The sequence below is a fragment of the Schistocerca piceifrons genome, chromosome 1 (genome assembly GCF_021461385.2).
Source record: "Schistocerca piceifrons isolate TAMUIC-IGC-003096 chromosome 1, iqSchPice1.1, whole genome shotgun sequence".
Taxonomy (NCBI): domain Eukaryota; kingdom Metazoa; phylum Arthropoda; class Insecta; order Orthoptera; family Acrididae; genus Schistocerca; species Schistocerca piceifrons.
The window spans coordinates 617,703,659-617,721,078 of record NC_060138.1 but is presented as its reverse complement, the minus strand read 5'-3'; the positions used below and the strand labels follow the sequence as shown (position 1 = coordinate 617,721,078).

General features: G+C 42.3%; 1 protein-coding gene across 1 annotated transcript in view; it reads right to left on the bottom strand.

Annotated features, from left to right (window-relative positions):
- Positions 1–7,262: 7,262 nt before the first annotated feature.
- Positions 7,263–17,420, bottom strand: part of LOC124787542 (toll-like receptor 2) — a 135,698-nt gene continuing 125,540 nt past the window's right edge. Inside the window, exon 12 of the mRNA XM_047254347.1 lies at positions 7,263–9,700. Coding sequence (XP_047110303.1) covers positions 9,392–9,700 — 309 coding nt within the window. The 3' untranslated portion in view covers positions 7,263–9,391. The remainder of the gene's footprint in view (positions 9,701–17,420) is intronic.

Genomic DNA, 17,420 nt, shown 5'->3' with positions numbered 1-17,420 from the left:
TCACATGAAGCCGTACAGTTTCATTTCGTTTGTTCCGTTCTTTCGTGTGTTTCATTTTCTCTTTAACGATATAGTTCCATTTGATTAAATGACCTAAACCTGGGTTACAGGCAAGATCACCCATTTCGTTCGATGCTGAGGTGCTGTTCCAGTACTGATCGGAAGCCTCTGCAATCCTGTTCGAGTTTAGAGCGAGTACCAAGTGGACTGAGGCGGGAATAGGAATTTACACCGAGGAGGATGGCGTGTAGAGTAGCCCGTACAGTTAAGCAAAGCGACTGTGAAAGGGTGGTGTATTGGTTAGCGCCTCTGCCTAATGAGCAGGAAACCCCGTTTCAAATCCCAGCCTTTGTATAAATTTTCGTTCTTCGCTTCTGTCTGCATAAATGCATCATTTACGTGGTTTCCTGCTCATCAGACAGGGGCGCCAACCACTACACCACCCTTTCACAGTCGCTTTGCTTAACTGTACGGGCTACTCTACACGCCATCCTCCTCGGTGTAAATTCCTTATCCCGCCTCGCTCTAAACTCGAACAGGATTGCAGAGGCTTCCGATCAGTACTGGAACAGCATCTCAGAATCGAACGAAATGTTTGATTCTGCCTGTAACCCAGGTTTAGGCCATTTAATCAAATGGAACTATATTGTTAAGAGAACTTTCTAAGTCTCAGATTTCTGTGATATATGCCGACTGAAGTAACAAAGTTTGTACCAAGGCCAGAATTCAAACCTATGTCTCCTGCTCACTAGGCAGATGCGCTAATCACTACGTCATCATGAGACAGTGGCTTTGTAAAACTGCACACACAACCAACCATAGCACGCCTTCCTCATGAATGCAAACTGCCATTCACGCCTTAGCCCACGTGGTATGCCCCCTAAACACGAACACCATTGCAGAGGCTCTCCAGCTGAATTGCTATAGTACCTCGGTCTCGAACTAAATGGGGGGATCCCAACTTGAAATCGTTGCACATTTTAATCAACTGAAACTTCTTTGGTTCCAGAAAGGCATCCTAGGGTTGTCAGTGCCGTTGTGCAAAGCCACTTTGCCAGGGTGGTGTAGTGGTTAGCGTATCTGCATAATGAGCAGGAGACCCGGGGATCGAATCCTCGCCTTCATACAAATTTTCATTCTCCACTTGAGTCTGCATATGTACATCATAGGTATTAGAGACTTGAAAAATTCTCTAGTACCATATAAGTTTTATTTGTTTACTGAATAAATTGTACTTCAGTCGTAAAAAAAGAATATTTAAGGCTGTTATGGGAGCACAAAAAGTTATTTCTCTGGAGTGATCGTTTACAAACATTTTTCGACTATATAATGATACAATAAACAATTACGGCCGGTAATTCATCGAGACTGTTGACAGTGAAATAGTAATCCATAATCACACCCAGTCTTGCACTTCCCTGATCGACTGAAACCAACGTTCAAGCATATCTTTCTTCAGGTCGCCAGAGATATGAAAATCACACGGTGAAAGATCCGGGGTGTAAGGAGGTTAAGTTTCTCAGCCAAATCGCTGACGCGTAGGCTTCGCCGGAGTGACAGTATAGAGACGGGCATAATTATGCAACAGAATGATTCCATCCGACAGCATACCGATAGCCCGAGAGCAAACGGCAAAGCCTACAGTGGAAACATCCCACATCTTCACACAAGTTCCGGTAAGGTCTTGACGACCTCCTTCTTCAAGTATAGGGGCCCTCCGTTTGTCGAGTCCCTCGAACATGGAACCACATTCAGTGCACAGAACTATGAAGACACTTTGCAACGCGCCATAAAGTCAATGCTGTGGGCCCATACCCAGGCTGCCAATGGGACGAAGCCTACACGTCAGCGAGGAGTTTGAAACCAAGGTGCAAATACAGTAAGCGGATACAAATTGGTGTAATTTGCAGTAGTTATTCAGACACGAGGAGACTTGCCCTGTGTAGACTACCACAGACCATCTTACGACTGAAGACCACAACAGCAACGAGAACTACCCAATTTTCCTCATAATGTTGCTAATGCTGGTCTCTCCACAACGGAGCATAATACACATTGACTATACGTACAGGGTGGCCAGAAACAGTCTGAAAAGCTTGTAAGAGTGTTGCAGGGTAGGTTGTGCTGAGAAACAATTTTTGAACAGAATTCGATATGTTGCGCCGTTTGCGAGATAATTAGCACTTAAGTTAGCCAATCAGGTCGTTCTGCGCGCAAATTCAAGCGGCCAGCCAGGGGCAGTGTCGCCAAACACGTTCTTCGTTTCGTTTCCTGAAACTGAACACGAGAGCGACACAAAAATTGGAGCGCTATCCAAAGGCTGAGTAATCTCGTGCACCATTGTCTACGCTATGAGAGCAACTCACACTACTTGTGTCGGGCGAGCTGCTTGAATCTACACGGGCAACGAACTGATTGACTAACTTCAACGCTAGTTAACTTTGAAACGGCACAACGTATCGAATTTTTTGGTCAAAAATTACTTCTCAGCACAACCTCCATGCAGTAACCTTACATGCATAGCCTGTAGGAATACACGTGTACAGTGCCTAGAGAAACGAACTGTGAAGTCACCTGTTGCTACCTGTTAAATGCTCTACAATGTTGCAGACACTCACCTTGAACACTGCTTTGATTTTGTTTTCTTTAGTTTCATTATCAGTACGCTTCTCTTTAAACTTTGAATCCTGTCCAGACCTTTCTGCGCAATGAATGTTTCACTCCATTTTATGTTCGTACTTGTGTTTCATCCGTACAACTGCCTTTGGCGATCGAACCTGTATTACACTTTCTTAGCGATGGTGACTATAGCCGTTGCTCGGATGGCTTACTGGGAAATGATCTTAATGGTCATTGAATAAGTTTCCTTATGCGAAATAAGCTCATTTTGGCATCTTCTAAACGTCCACTTTAGTTATTGGACAGACTTGGAATCATTAGGTAAGCAGCAAATATAGAACGAGCTTCAACAGTGTTTTTATGAAAGACATTTCTATATATAACTGTTACAAACCTACTAATACGTTTATAGTTCTGCAGCAGTGTCATCATCTGGCGTAATATATTTTAAAAATGCTTAAGTGTACAATGTGCGTGCCGCAAAAACTCAGAAACGAGTCCCATTGCGATAAAAGGAGTTACATGGTGTGGTAGCCCTCTGTCCCCCGAAGGTTACCGTTTTTACCTGAAGGACGTTCTTTCGAAGATATAAGGGCTCAGAAGTTTTGTCCTGCACAAACTTCTAGAACATTCCGGAACATTTGATAGTATCTGAAAACATTCTAGAACATTCAACAACATTACAGAATGTCCCGGAATATTCCTCAATGATTTTGGATGTTCTGGAAGGTCGGGAATGGTCTGGAGCATTCGGGAAGGTTACAGAATGTTTGGGAACACTCTGGAACATTACAGATCGTTATGGAACATTCCGGAACACTCTAGAATGTTGTGGAATGTTCAGGAACATTCTGGTTCATTCAAAGCCTTTTTGGTATCTTCTGGAATTCACCACTGGTGGGGCTACCCATCGGAAGGGGTATATAAAGCAAGACCCCTCGTGGGTTCGAACGCCAGTTTTTTATCAGTAACGATGAGGGGAACCGAAAAGTAGTGCAGTGAGTGAATAAAAACAAACAGCGGAGTGTGAGCAGTCAAAGTGATACAATGACTGAATATAAATCGAAAATAAAGTGTGAAAATGTGTAAAGTGTTCTTATTGTATTTATTAATAGTAAGTTGATCTGATTTATATTGTAGACAACGCCCAAACCCAAAAGATGACTAGTAGTAATCCATACATATTACGTGCGAGTGTGTTGTCCACATCTCCTCCCAAACCACAGGATCAATTTCAACCAAACTTTGTACACATATACCTTAATGTCAAGTGACAATCACTGTGGGGGGAAAGAACCACCTAGCTACGGAAAGTGTGGGAAAGGGGGGGAGAGGTGAAAGAAAAGTGAAGCCCATGACACGCAGATTCCCAGACTTTCTTAATCTACGAACTGAGAAGAAGAGCGCTTAGCAACTTGCATAATTTCAAACCTTGACAAAAATGTTTATCGCTGATAATCCCTTCAAAATAACGAAATGAAACGTGTTCATCACTTATTACTTTGCCACTGTTCTTGCAGTAAAAGTACCGTATGAGGCATGGCGTTATGTTTGATTAATTCTTTATTACAAACTATATGCACGGCACATATTACAAAAATCAAATGGCTCTGAGCACTATGGGACTTAACTGCTGTGGTCATCAGTCCCCTAGATCTTAGAACTACTTTAACCTAACTAACCTAAGGACATCACACACATCCATGCCCGAGGCAGGATTCGAACCTGCGACCGTAGCGGTGGCACGGCTCCAGAGTGTAGCGTCTAGAACCGCTCGGCCACTTCGGCTGGCCACATATTACAGACAGTACGCTCATATACCAGTGAATCTAAGTGCAAAATTGTATCATTGTAATACGCGTAGTTGAGGAGATGTGAAAAAATGCTTCATAATGCATGACGTTTAAATTTCTTCTTTGTTAGTAACTTTTTTCGCAATAAATTTTGCAGACAGTGTCAAAATATATTTCTGTATGCACCTACAGTATTATATCGTTCTACGACACACAGCTCAGGAGAAATAACGTCATAAACAGTGAGACACGTGAAAAACTGCCGCACTGTTCATGACGTTTACATTTATTATTTGTTGCTACTACTTCCATTCGCGTCATAAATTTCGTAGGAGACAAAGCCTGCCTACGCTGCAACTAGCTCTATTTTCTCCACTGGGGATCGTGGCAATTGGCCGCGATCACTGAAAAACAGACAAGATTGCGAGAGGTTCCGACTACGGTCCGTCAGCTATCAAAGTCCCGTTTTCTGCCGAAGGGGTTGCCTAATTGGAGGCGCCGGCGCCTGTAACTTCGACTCTCTGTAGCGTCGTAATATGACGTTTTCGGACATGGGTTCCTTCCTTCAATTTGTTCCTCAAGACACCCTTTACAACCCCTCGAAGTTTGTCGCAGCAGTTCTGGGACACCCTTTATATGTACTTAGCGCTGTGAACATAAGTATGGCATGATATCGTCTAACCTAGAGCACAAATTTGGACACGTGAGTTGAGACATCATTAGCGATCACAGCGTATGGGAAAATGTGTTTAGTCAAAACCAACATGTGAGACATCTTCATTTTGATACTGAGTCCTACTTTTCGATAGAACGTGAGTCATGCAGTGGACCATAGATAGTTTCCCTAATGACCACAAAGCAGTGGAGTAGATGTGGACAATGCAACCAGAAGCCCAAGACTAGTGTTCTTCTCTACCATATGAATGATGTATTATTACTTTTAAAATATTAAAATGTATTAGGCGGATTACAATAAGCATTCTTTTCCAATTTTTGTAAACATTCCACACTTGAAAATAAACTATAGCCAATCTGTATTGTAATATTAATGTTGTGTGTTTCCTTTATCTACTATGTTACGTACAACTCAGCTTGTAAATCGTAATTTAATTGAAAATGTATGGTGCATGACACGAGCGATTAGCGCTCGACCTGATGTTTCTCACATAATGTCATGACAAATGATTCTGATTGTGTTGATCGTATCTTTGTTTCTAATGTTTTGTTTGCTACACACTATTGGCTTTCGGTAGTCAGTTGTTTCCTGACGATAACCAGCCAGCCGGAAACTTTTTCTACGTAAAAAACAGAAATATACCTTAGCAGAACAAAATCGTATGTTATTTGCTTTTGAATCTTGAAAATATGTTTTATAAATATAATTTCGTATTGCCTCTTTTGCTCTTGAACAGGTTCTGTTCACACTAGTTTCTACTGTGTTTCTTGTAACTAAAATCCCCAACTGCGTTCTTCAAGCTGTATGTTATGGCTAATCCCAGGAACTACTGGAGAGGATTTGACACAGTTTCCACTAATAGGCGGATGCAACAGGATGATTTGTGTATATATTTTACCTTTTATAGTAATGATGAGTGTCATCTATTTCATATGTAGCTGACGTTTTGAGCGACACCTCGTGGCAGTGAAGGGAGGTTCGAGCTGCTCAGTTGCAGAGGAGTTGGTATCTGGCGGGAAAGGCAATAAACTAAACAGCCGCTGCCACTCCAGAGGGCAGTCAAGCTTGATCCCAAACTACCCACATTATAAATTAAAGTCTGCCGCCACGTTTTCTTCTTCGTATGTGAAAACTACTCTCAGGAACGTTTGAAGGAATTTTGATATGGTTCATGAGCAAGTTTTCTGTGTATAGCTACAAATGGCCCAGCCATAGATAGTGCTACCCATGTGAAGCGCAGGCGGGTCGCTAGCTTATTTTAAAAATGATTATACAGCATCTAAAAGGTGTACAATTAGTTGAATACGTATGTACTACTAGAAATAAACGTGCATTTCAGAAAGAGAATATTTGTGTATGAACCACGAAACATCTGTTTCAGCTTTGAAGTCGTTGTCCTGTAAAATTTGTTAACGTGACATTACTTCATTTATCACCTGTTGCCTTCATTTACTGTCGGTGTTGGAATACATAATTTAGTACGGTGAATTTTTTTTAAACCAGTCAATATTTTATTCACATCTATTACTAGGAATTTCCTATTACTAGGAATTTCCTGTGATGCGAAATCTGTATTGGGGTTGGCTGCAGTACTCTAACCGTTTGGAAAAAAAAGGAATTAGCTTGAAGTGTGTTGCACGGTAGGTAATATTTTACTTACGTAAAAAAACAACAGTAACCTTGTGTAGCGTCTTGTGAAAAGTTGTTTACGGCATCCGTCCCGTCGGGAAGAAGAAGGTGCACTAAAGAGCAGTGACTAAGCAGGCAATATCATTTTACAGAATGAGACATCTTGTACGTCACTGTAGCCATTAAACAACGCCAGCAGACATTTTACGGCAGATATTTAATTTTGCTTTCGCTTCCTTTATGTTGGTAGCCTTTTGCAATTCAGAACGCATAATTTTTAGACTTAATCTATCATCTGATCTGATCTACTCTGATTGTGAAGACAAAGCTGAACAACGCCTGTAATATGAGACAAAACTGATGCCTTAGGCATGGTCAGGACAGGGAGTAGGGTAGCAGGTGCTCGTTTTAAAAATACACACCTGGGAATGCGGATTCGCCTTTTCATAGGTGGAAACCTATTTCGCAAAGACGATAAAGAAATGGCAGTAATGAAATTCATGAATATAAAACGAGACGTAGTTTGAAAGAACTTTATTCAACATAATTAAAAACGTAAGAAACCAGTCGTAAGATAATGTCGTGACTCGTATTTCTCATACTAGTAACAGTTGTGGCCTCTGGGTGCGCAGTCGGCTGCGGAAGCGTTCGGTGAGCGGAAGGGCGGGGGGAAGGGGAGGGGGGATGGAGAGCGTCGCTCAGAACGCTGTAAGAGAAATGATATTCTTAATTGAAGTCTACGCTCACAGTTTTGTAAATATTAAGTGGGACCCTCCGCACCCACGCTTGCACGATCATTCAAAATGATCTACTGTAACCTCTGCTTTCGTTAGTATCAAAAAGCAAATTCCGCCGAAAACGCAACGATTTATATTCGCTTTGCTTTTATCTTTCAGAGAAGCGTCATGAGTGGCGAATTTTGAGTAAAACCTACACATTTCTCTGTTTGTCGTCTCAAAATTTGCTTCTTTTGCCAAAACAAAGCGGAATTCTCACTGTCTCACCTCAGTAACATATGCAGACACGTTTGCGAAAGAATTCTGAAGCAGTCGTTTATTAACTTTATTTAGTGAGGAACAGAGGAAAAGAAAAGTCAGTAGCTTATGAAAAAGCATATCCTCAGTACAAAAAACGTGTACTCTCTTCAGATATGTTGTTCCAAAATCCATAGCATTTCTCATTTCACCAGAAATAGATGGCTCTTAAAATTCATTCTTTCAGCGAAAAAGTCTGTAGTTATTGGAACAACACGGTAGATAATGAAGTTTTACATAATAACGATACGGTAAAAACTGTCCTCTTTACGTGCTATCATTTTCCAAAATCTCGTTTCGATATCTGAAACAGTTTGTGAAATATGAGGAATGTTGTGGATATTTCAGCCTGGCGCGGCGCGATCGCAAATGAGTGTGCTACATCAGATCAATTTTCACGAGATTGGTGTTACACAGATACCTCTACCCAAGTCTAAAGAAAAATTTAATATATTAGCTAAATTTCATACGCAACAACATATTACGTAATATTCACCAAATTCAAAATCATAGCGATCTCTATTTTCCATTGCACACTTCTCCGAATTCCAAGCAGTGTCTTGCTTTGACGTAAACATCACAATAACTATGGCCATTAACGAAAAAGATAGGCACATCACAATAAACGGCACACATAAAGCTGTAAGTAAAACAACAATGAATTTTTTTACCGAATACATTCTGTAAAATAGTTTGAGAAAGATTGCAGTGTGTGCGCGTCGATTCTGTCATCGCCGACCGGCCAATAGCTGGCAAACGCTCGTCGGCCTCCCTTCTGAACAAACGAATGAATCGGCCCAGCGCTTTTTTTTTCTTTATTGTATTTCAATTCCCCATCGGGGCGGGCTGGCAGCAGCATATGCGCTGCTCTTCAGGCGAAAGACATAGCACACATAATAGAAGACATTTAAAAATAACAAAGGAGAAAACATGGTGTACATAGATATAAAAAAGGGAGTAACATTATGGAAGACAATAGATAAAAAGGGGAGACTGTAAAATGGAGATAAAAATCGTAAAAAAAGTAGTCCACACAAAAAAATCACACACTGCGACAATTAAAAGAACATAAGACGAAGTATGGGAGGAGCATAAAAATATCGACGGATGGCGTAGCACGTAACAGTCACTGACAGTAACACTAAGTACAAGGCCAGCACACAATTAAAATCACACCTCTCGATGCACAGGAGAACGGCACCAAACACAATACTGATGTGGCACACTGATGACGATGATCAAAATGGAGGATGTGCCAGGCGCAAGGAGATGAGGGAGAAGGGAAGAAGGGGGGGGGGGGAAGAGAGGGGGAGAAATGGGCGGGGGGCGCACCGAAGAGGGCCATGGAGGGAAGGACGTGGGAGGGAAAGAGGCGAGAATGGGGTGCAGGGTCTCCGGGGGGCGGCCCAGCACTTTGGACGAAAACTGGTCATTGTGCATCTGCCACCATATCCTGTGCGATCTATGACACCTGCAGCTTCCGCTGAGTACGTCAACTTTCGATAGTGGTAGCGATCCGTATCTCCCACTCTACCACGCTAATTGACGGATATTAAGGCAGTCCCTACACAGTAAGAGCTGCTTATAACACTGAACAGGACATCAAAAGCAGAGTGATGAACCCGCATGCAAGGTGAGCGTCACACTTGATGTTCCTTAAGGCAGTCGTTCTGCTGCGGCTGTTCGGGTGCACTGGGAGCTCCGGCGTCGGCGCCGTCGCTGCCGCCTGCGGCGGCGCTCCTCGGGGCGGCCGGGGCGGCGAGCACGGCCCGCAGCTGCCTCCACTTGGCCTCCTGCGCCCGCCGCTGCGCCGGCCACTCCACGTAGGTGCGCGTGTCCATCAGGTAGCGCAGGTTCCGCGGCAGCCGCGACCGGTCCATCCGTTCCAGCTCCAGCAGCACCAGGTGGTGCACCTTGTTCGACGCCACCTCCAGTTCCCACCGGCACCACTGTAACACACAGGGCACTTTGTTGGCGACAACACATTTTGCACCAGTTTTAGTTTGGAAATATGTTTACCGAAAAAGCATGAGAGAATTACCTGTTGGTATGAAAGGACCTAAGGCCAGGACCGAATTTACGTATAGGCAGGGTGGGGTAGAATTTCTAAAATCACTGGGGGAAGTGGCAAGAACACGTTGGTGTGTAGATTGTATGAGTCTGGTGACATACTGTTTGTCTTTCGGAGAAATATTATCTACACTACTCCGAAGAATTTAAGAGCTGACAAGAGTTTAACAGCTTCCAGTAATTTACGTGCTTGCAATCGGACCCCATCAATTTTCTGCCACGATATTTCGGCCCAGAGACGTCCGGCCATCCTCAGGTCAGTAGATCTAGACTTCGTCTGCTCACCTGCGGATGGCCAGACGTCTCTGAGCCGAAATATCGTGACAGAATGTTGATGGGATCCGGCTACAAACCCGTAAATTACTGGAAGAAGAAATTTCAGGGGTCATTTTAACAGCTCATGCATCCAAGTTTTTGACCAGAATAATATACAGAAGAATGAAGGAAAATTGAGAATGTCTTAGATGACAATCAGCCGGCCGCGGTGGCCGAGCGGCTCTAGGAGCTTCATTCCGGAACCGCGCGCAGATTCGAATCCTGTCTCGGGCATGGATTGTGTGATGTCCTTTGGTTGGTTAGGTTTAAGTAGTTCTAAGTCCTAGGGGACTGATGACAGATGTTAAGTCCCATAATCCTCAGAACCATTTGAACCATTTAGATGACAGTCAGTTTGCTTCAGGAAAGGTAAAGGCACCAGAGAGGCACGTTGAGGCTGACAACGGAAGAAAGGCTAAAGAAAAATCAAGCCACGTCCACAGGATTTGCCGACCTGGGAAAAGTCTTCTACAATGTAAAACGGTGCAAGACGTTCGAAATTCTTAGTAAAACAGGGGTAAGCTATAGGGAGTGACAATAATATACAATATGTACAAGAGCCAAGAGAAAATAATAAGAGGGGACGGTCAAGAACTAAGGGCTCAGATTAAAAAGGGTGAAAGACAGGTATGTAGCCTTTCGGCCCTACCGTTCAATCTGTACATCGAAGGAGCAATGATGGAATAAAAGAAAGGTTCAGGAGTGTAATTAAAATTTAAAGTGAGAGGGTATCAATGACACGAGAACAGTCTCACGAATACAGAATATGGATGGAGAGTTCATCGAAGAAAAACGAAACTACTGAGAAGTAGCAGAAATGAGACCAGCGAGAAGGTAAGCATCAGGATTGATAGTCACATAGTAGATGAAGTCAAGGAATTCTGCTAGCTAGGCATCAAACTAACCAATGACGGACGGAGCAAGGAGGACATCAAAAGCAGAGTAGCACTGGCAAAAACGACATTCCTAGCAAAGAGAAGTCTACTGGTATCAAACGTGATGCTTAGTTTAAGGAAGAAATTTCTGAGAATGTACGTTTTGAGCACAGTGTTGTATGTTACTGAAACATTGACTGTGAGAAAACCGGAACAGAAGAGAATCGAATGATTTGAGATGTGGTGCTACAGATAAGATGGACACATAAGTTAAAGAATGAGGAGGTTCTGCGCAGAATCGGAGAGGAAAAGAATATGTGGAAAACACTAACAAGGAGAAGGGACAGTATGGTAGGACACCTGTTAAGACATCAGGGAATGACTTCCACGGACGTAGAGGGAGCTGTAGAGGGCAAAAACTGTAGAGGAAGACAGGGCTTGGAATACACCCAGCAAATAATTGAGGACGTAAGTTGCAAGTGCTACTCTGAGATGAAGACGTTGGCATAGGAGAGAAATTCGCGGCTGGCTGCATCAAACCAGCCGGAAGACTGACGCCTTAATTTAAAAAAAAAAAAAAAAAAAAAAAGTAGTTCCAAGTGCAGGACGTCGACAGGGAAGCCTTCCTCTCGCCCCCCCCCCCCTCCCCCCGCCATCCTCCCCACACACAAATATAAATAGCAGCATTTAGTTTGAAAACGTGGAAGGCAAGCCAGCAGCACGATCGCTGCCGTAGCGTTTGGTTCTGTATTGAATTTGTAAGGTTTCGTATGTGTTTAGCCACTGTAAATAATTTAGCTTTACTACACTAAAACAGAGATGTATGAGCGCGCCGTAAAAAGTAGTGAAGAAGATCCCTGACTCAGTGTTATCTTTTGTTCGCTTGGTCGCCAGAAAGTTGTGCAGCCCTGGGACATTCTTATTTGACGCGCAGCAGCGAGAAATTGAGTTTTTAGGGAAGGAGATTTCATATTCGTGAATCTGAGAGAAATTATCTGGAATACTTTATTATGAAGATGGAAACTCATTTATAAAAATGTGTTACTGATTCTATGGATGGAGAAGACTTTTGAAGGAGTATTACAAGATAACCATCGCCTGCGCAAGAAATAAATAATTGTTTGTCAGAACTTTTAATTGAAGGAAATCTTTGTGCCTTAGGTAACCAATAATATTTACAGGTATGATTAGCGTTAACTTGATCTCTTTGATACCATTATGCCACAAGTGGCGGAATTAGTTTACACGTCTGTAAATTTTTTATTAATCGTATAATGTGGTAATTGTTAGGGTCTTCTTATGTTGTTCAATCTTTCTTTACAGTAATTCGAGTTTAATTTTTCAAGAATGACTTTTTTAAAAGTAAAACCGTCATCCATCATTCTTAGTAAAGTTTTGATTGTTTTGCCATGTGCGCATTGCACCTTACGCCACAGGAACCCATAGATCCTGTCTGCTAAGTAAAAATCAAATTTTGTACTGAGAAGATTATTTTTCTTTAGCTGCTGCATTTGCTGATTTCCATTTTCTTTTGAGAATGTCGGTACACTAGACACAAAACAACTTGCTGAGCATGAGATAAGTTACTTATATTTCAGGGCAGATCTCACTTTGCGTTCTTGTGAGCAAAAACAACGCACAGTCAGAATTTTCAGGTGTTGTGCTTATAAAGCAGATAATTTTCAGTGAAAAGTGTAGGCAATATTAAACAATTATTTTCTACGGAGTTGAGAAGTATTTTATTTCATGAACATTTCAAGTCAAAATTTTGCGTATTAGGCATCTTTCATAACGTACTTCAGTAATGAGGTACAGTTAAGTAGTTTTTACTATGTACTCTATTAATTTGTTTTCTAATTTAATTTTATTTATTTTCATTACTTCAAATTCAGCATTTCACTTAGCTTAAAGTTTTGTTTCACGACACTGTCCACATGCGCAACGCAGGGCGACCCAATAGTCAGTATTACTCAGTAGTGGAATACGATATCCAAAGCACACGTTACATGGGGTGAAAATTTTTGAAAAAATAATATTCGATATTTTCATTTATAGATAAATTTTTGTAGAAAACTTACAGATTTAGTTTTAGGGTTCCGTGCCTCCGTCGGTGGAAACGTAACCCGTACAGCAGGGGCACTCAATCTTTCATGCTTGTGGTCTGCTACATGTAATTAGGTCTATTTAGAGATCTATTGAGTTAAAAATTCATAAAGGTCTAAGCACGAAACAACATTTCATCCAAAATTAAAATTTTCACTACACAAAACATGTAAAAGGTAATTTTTCTCTCCATCAAATTGTAGAACTCATTTGTCAGAGCCAATCTTACACTGCCTGAAAGATGACGATCAGTCACTTTATTTCTACACTTAGACTTCACCATGTTAATCGCTGAAAACGCTGCCTCACATAGATAAGTTGATCCAAAAATGATAATACACATGAAGCCACTTTAATAATGATAGCGTAGGTTTTAAGACCCAAGTTATCTTCACTGTTTTCTGACTTTAAAGAAATGTCATTTAGACGTCGAATTATTTGGTCTTCTTGTTCAGTCTCGCTTCAATAAAAATAGTATTCAATTTTTGTTGAAACGTCTTCCACATCCACTTTTTGGAACAGTTGAGCTGTAAAAGCTAGAATAGGTTCCGTTGTTTTGAAATCTAAAAATCGGTTTTCAAACTCTGTCTTCAGTGCTGTCCGGTTGGTGACGTATTTCTTTTGCAGTTTCTTCATCCAGCGATGTTTGTTCCTCAGACGATACTGACTGTATTTGAGGAAAATATTTCACACGTAATTTCTGTAACTATGCTATCCTAATGTCAAGTTTTTGCATGAAACCCTTCATACATGGCATATGAGTTTTGACAGTTTGCTTTTTTCCCTTCAAGTTCTTTGTTTAATTAATTTAGTTTAACTGTCATATCAGTTGTAAATGTCAGATTCAACAATCACCTCAAATCATATAGTTACTTGTAATCTTCTCCTCTTTCAGTCACAACAGATTTTAGAGCTGGCAGAAGTTCTCTGTGTATGTATAGAGCCATACATCTACTCAGTCATCGAACTTGAGCGTGCAGTATCAGGTCTACATACTGGCTAACCAATTCTTCTAATAGCACTCAATCTAAACTCCCTTCTCTGCAATGACTGTGAGCGAAATGAATTCACAATTTTTGTGACAATCGTCATAACATGTGCTGTTTCCAAAATATGTCCATAAAGCTCTTTCTGATGCTCTACACAATGATTAACAAAGTCGTTCGAACATAAGATAACAAATCGTTTGTGTTTGTTTACCGCGCAAGACAGCCCATCAGTATTAATAACGCAAGTTTATAAATTGGCAAAACACATTCGGAAATAAATAACTGGAATGCATTATAAAAATCTTCTCCTCGTAAGGTGTCTTTCGAGGTCAAATTATTATGCGAGTCTTCTTTTATACTGCAATCAGATAATAAATATCAATCTTAAAAAATATATATACAGCGTGTTACAAAAAGGTACGGCCAAACTTTCAGGAAACATTCCTCACACACAAAGAAAGAAAATATGTTATGTGGACATGTGTCCGGAAACGTTTACTTTCAATGTTAGAGCTCATTTTATTACTTCTCTTCAAATCACATTAATCATGGAATGGAAACACACAGCAACAGAACGTACCAGCGTGACTTCAAACACTTAGTTACAGAAAATGTTCAAAATGACCTCCGTTAGCGAGGATACATGCATCCACCTTCCGTCGCACGGAATCCCTGATGCGCTGATGCAGCCCTGGAGAATGGCGTAGTGTATCACAGCCGTCCACAATACGAGCACGAAGAGTCTCTACATTTGGTACCGGGGTTGCGTAGACAAGAGCTTTCAAATGCCCCCATAAATGAAAGTCAAGAGGGTTGAGGTCAGGAGAACGTGGAGGCCATGGAATTGGTCCCCCTCTACCAATCCATCGGTCACCGAATCTGTTGTTGAGAAGCGTACGAACACTTCGACTGAAATGTGCAGGAGCTCCATCGTGCATGAACCACATGTTGTGTCGTACTTGTAAAGGCACATGTTCTAGCAGCACAGGTAGAGTATCCCGTATGAAATCATGATAAAGTGCTCCATTGAGCGTAAGTGGGAGAACATGGGGCCCAATCAAGACATCACCAACAATGCCTGCCCAAACGTTCACAGAAAATCTGTGTTGATGACGTGATTGCACAATTGCGTGCGGATTCTCGTCAGCCCACACATGTTGATTGTGAAAATTTACAATTTGATCACGTTGGAATGAAGCCTCATCCGTAAAGAGAACATTTGCACTAAAATGAGGATTGACACATTGTTGGATGAACCATTCGCAGAAGTGTACCCGTGGAGGCCAATCAGCTGCTGATAGTGCCTGCACACGCTGTACATGGTACGGAAACAACTGGTTCTCCCGTAGCACTCTCCTTACAGTGACGTGGTCAACGTTACCTTGTACAGCAGCAACTTCTCTGACGCTGACATTAGGGTTATCGTCAACTGCACTAAGAATTGCCTCGTCCATTGAAGGTGTCCTCGTCATTCTAGGTCTTCCCCAGTCACGAGTCATAGGCTGGAATGTTCCGTGCTCCCTAAGACGCCGATCAATTGTGCTTCGAACGTCTTCCTGTCGGGACACCTTCGTTCTGGAAATTTGTCTCGATCCAAACGTACCGCGCCACGGCTATTGCCCCGTGCTAATCCATACATCAAATGGGCATCTGCCAACTCCGCATTTGTAAACATTGCACTGACTGCAAAACCACGTTCGTGATAAACACTAACCTGTTGATGCTACGTACTGATGTGCTTGATGCTAGTACTGTAGAGCAATGAGTCGCATGTCAACACAAGCACCGAAGTCAACATTACCTTCCTTCAATTGGGCCAACTGTCGGTGAATCGAGGAAGTACAGCCGGCCGGTGTGGCCGTGCGGTTCTAAGCGCGTCAGTTTGGAACCGCGTGACCGCTACGGTCGCAGGTTTGAATCCTGCCTCGGGCATGGATGTGTGTGATGTCCTTAGGTTAGTTAGGTTTAAGTAGTTCTAAGTTCTAGGGGACTGATGACCTCAGTAGTTAAGTCCCATTGTGCTCAGAGCCACTTTTTTGAGGAAGTACAGTACATACTGACGAAATTAAAATGAGCTCTAACGTGGAAATTAAGCGTTTTCGGACACATGTCCACATAACATCTTTTCTTTATTTGTGTGTGAGGAATGTTTCCTGAAAGTTTGGCCGTACCTTTTTGTAACTCCCTGTATATTTAAAGGTGAATCGACCCCATCTACTGACTAGTCTAACTGCAATGAGAGACGGAAACAGAGCTGTAAATCTATTATCAGCTGACCTTGTGTATTTTCGGCCATTAATTTCACTTTTCTTGCTACAGTAGATCTTGGCAGAGGCATATCCCTGAAGACTGATTTGTCTGACTTGTTTTTATATATGGGAAACAATGAGTCCCTAGCTGCCAGAAAGTACTGCTTGACAACTGCACCATCGTCATCTCGTCGAATCGGCTGTACTGTTGGTGGTCTGCATCTTGTCAACACAATATTTCGACGTCAGAACTCGGCGTCCTCATCAGGAAACACCTGTGTTGGGAAGACGCAGACCCCAGACAGTACACCCGATGCCACGGGATAACATCGAAGTCCAAGAAATTAAACTGTGCCATCGTCAAACAGTTTTGCATGTTTGGTTAGTACTTCTGATACACGAAATAATGCTACAGGTGATAAAAGACTTTTATGTACAGGCTTTACAGAAAAACGACTGCTGTGATTGTAATTCACTTTTAACATTAGAAAGATCCTTCCTCCTCAACTCACTCCCAGCACCGGGTTCCCATTCGAAGCCTTCGTGAATTGTTCTAAAACGAAGTTCAGTATTTCTCTTGTTAGGTGTGGGTGAAGCAAAATACTTGTCAAACATATACGCCTGTCTTTATACATTGTAACCTAAAACTGTTCTTCCCATTCACCGTGGAAGTCGTATGTTTTCCTGTGGTTAGCTGCACTCATTTTTCATATACACTTAACCGACTGAGAACTGTAACTTGGCGCGTGGCCTCCCTAGTTCTGATCGGTAGCATTCAACAGCAAGCGGTAGACTCCGCGCCGTAGTGATTTGGATACGTTCGTTGCCAGCTGCACAGCATACTATCCGCCGGTGTTGACTGCATTGTCACTGAGGTGCTCTGTCGCTGTGGTAGGTATTGTTGGTCAGCAGCTCGTGGTCGTGCGGTAGCGTTCTCGCTTCCCACGCCCGGGTTCCCGGGTTCGATTCCCGGCGGGATCAGGGATTTTCTCTGCCTCGTGATGACTGGGTGTTGTGTGATGTCCTTAGGTTAGTTAGGTTTAAGTAGTTCTAAGTTCTAGGGGACTG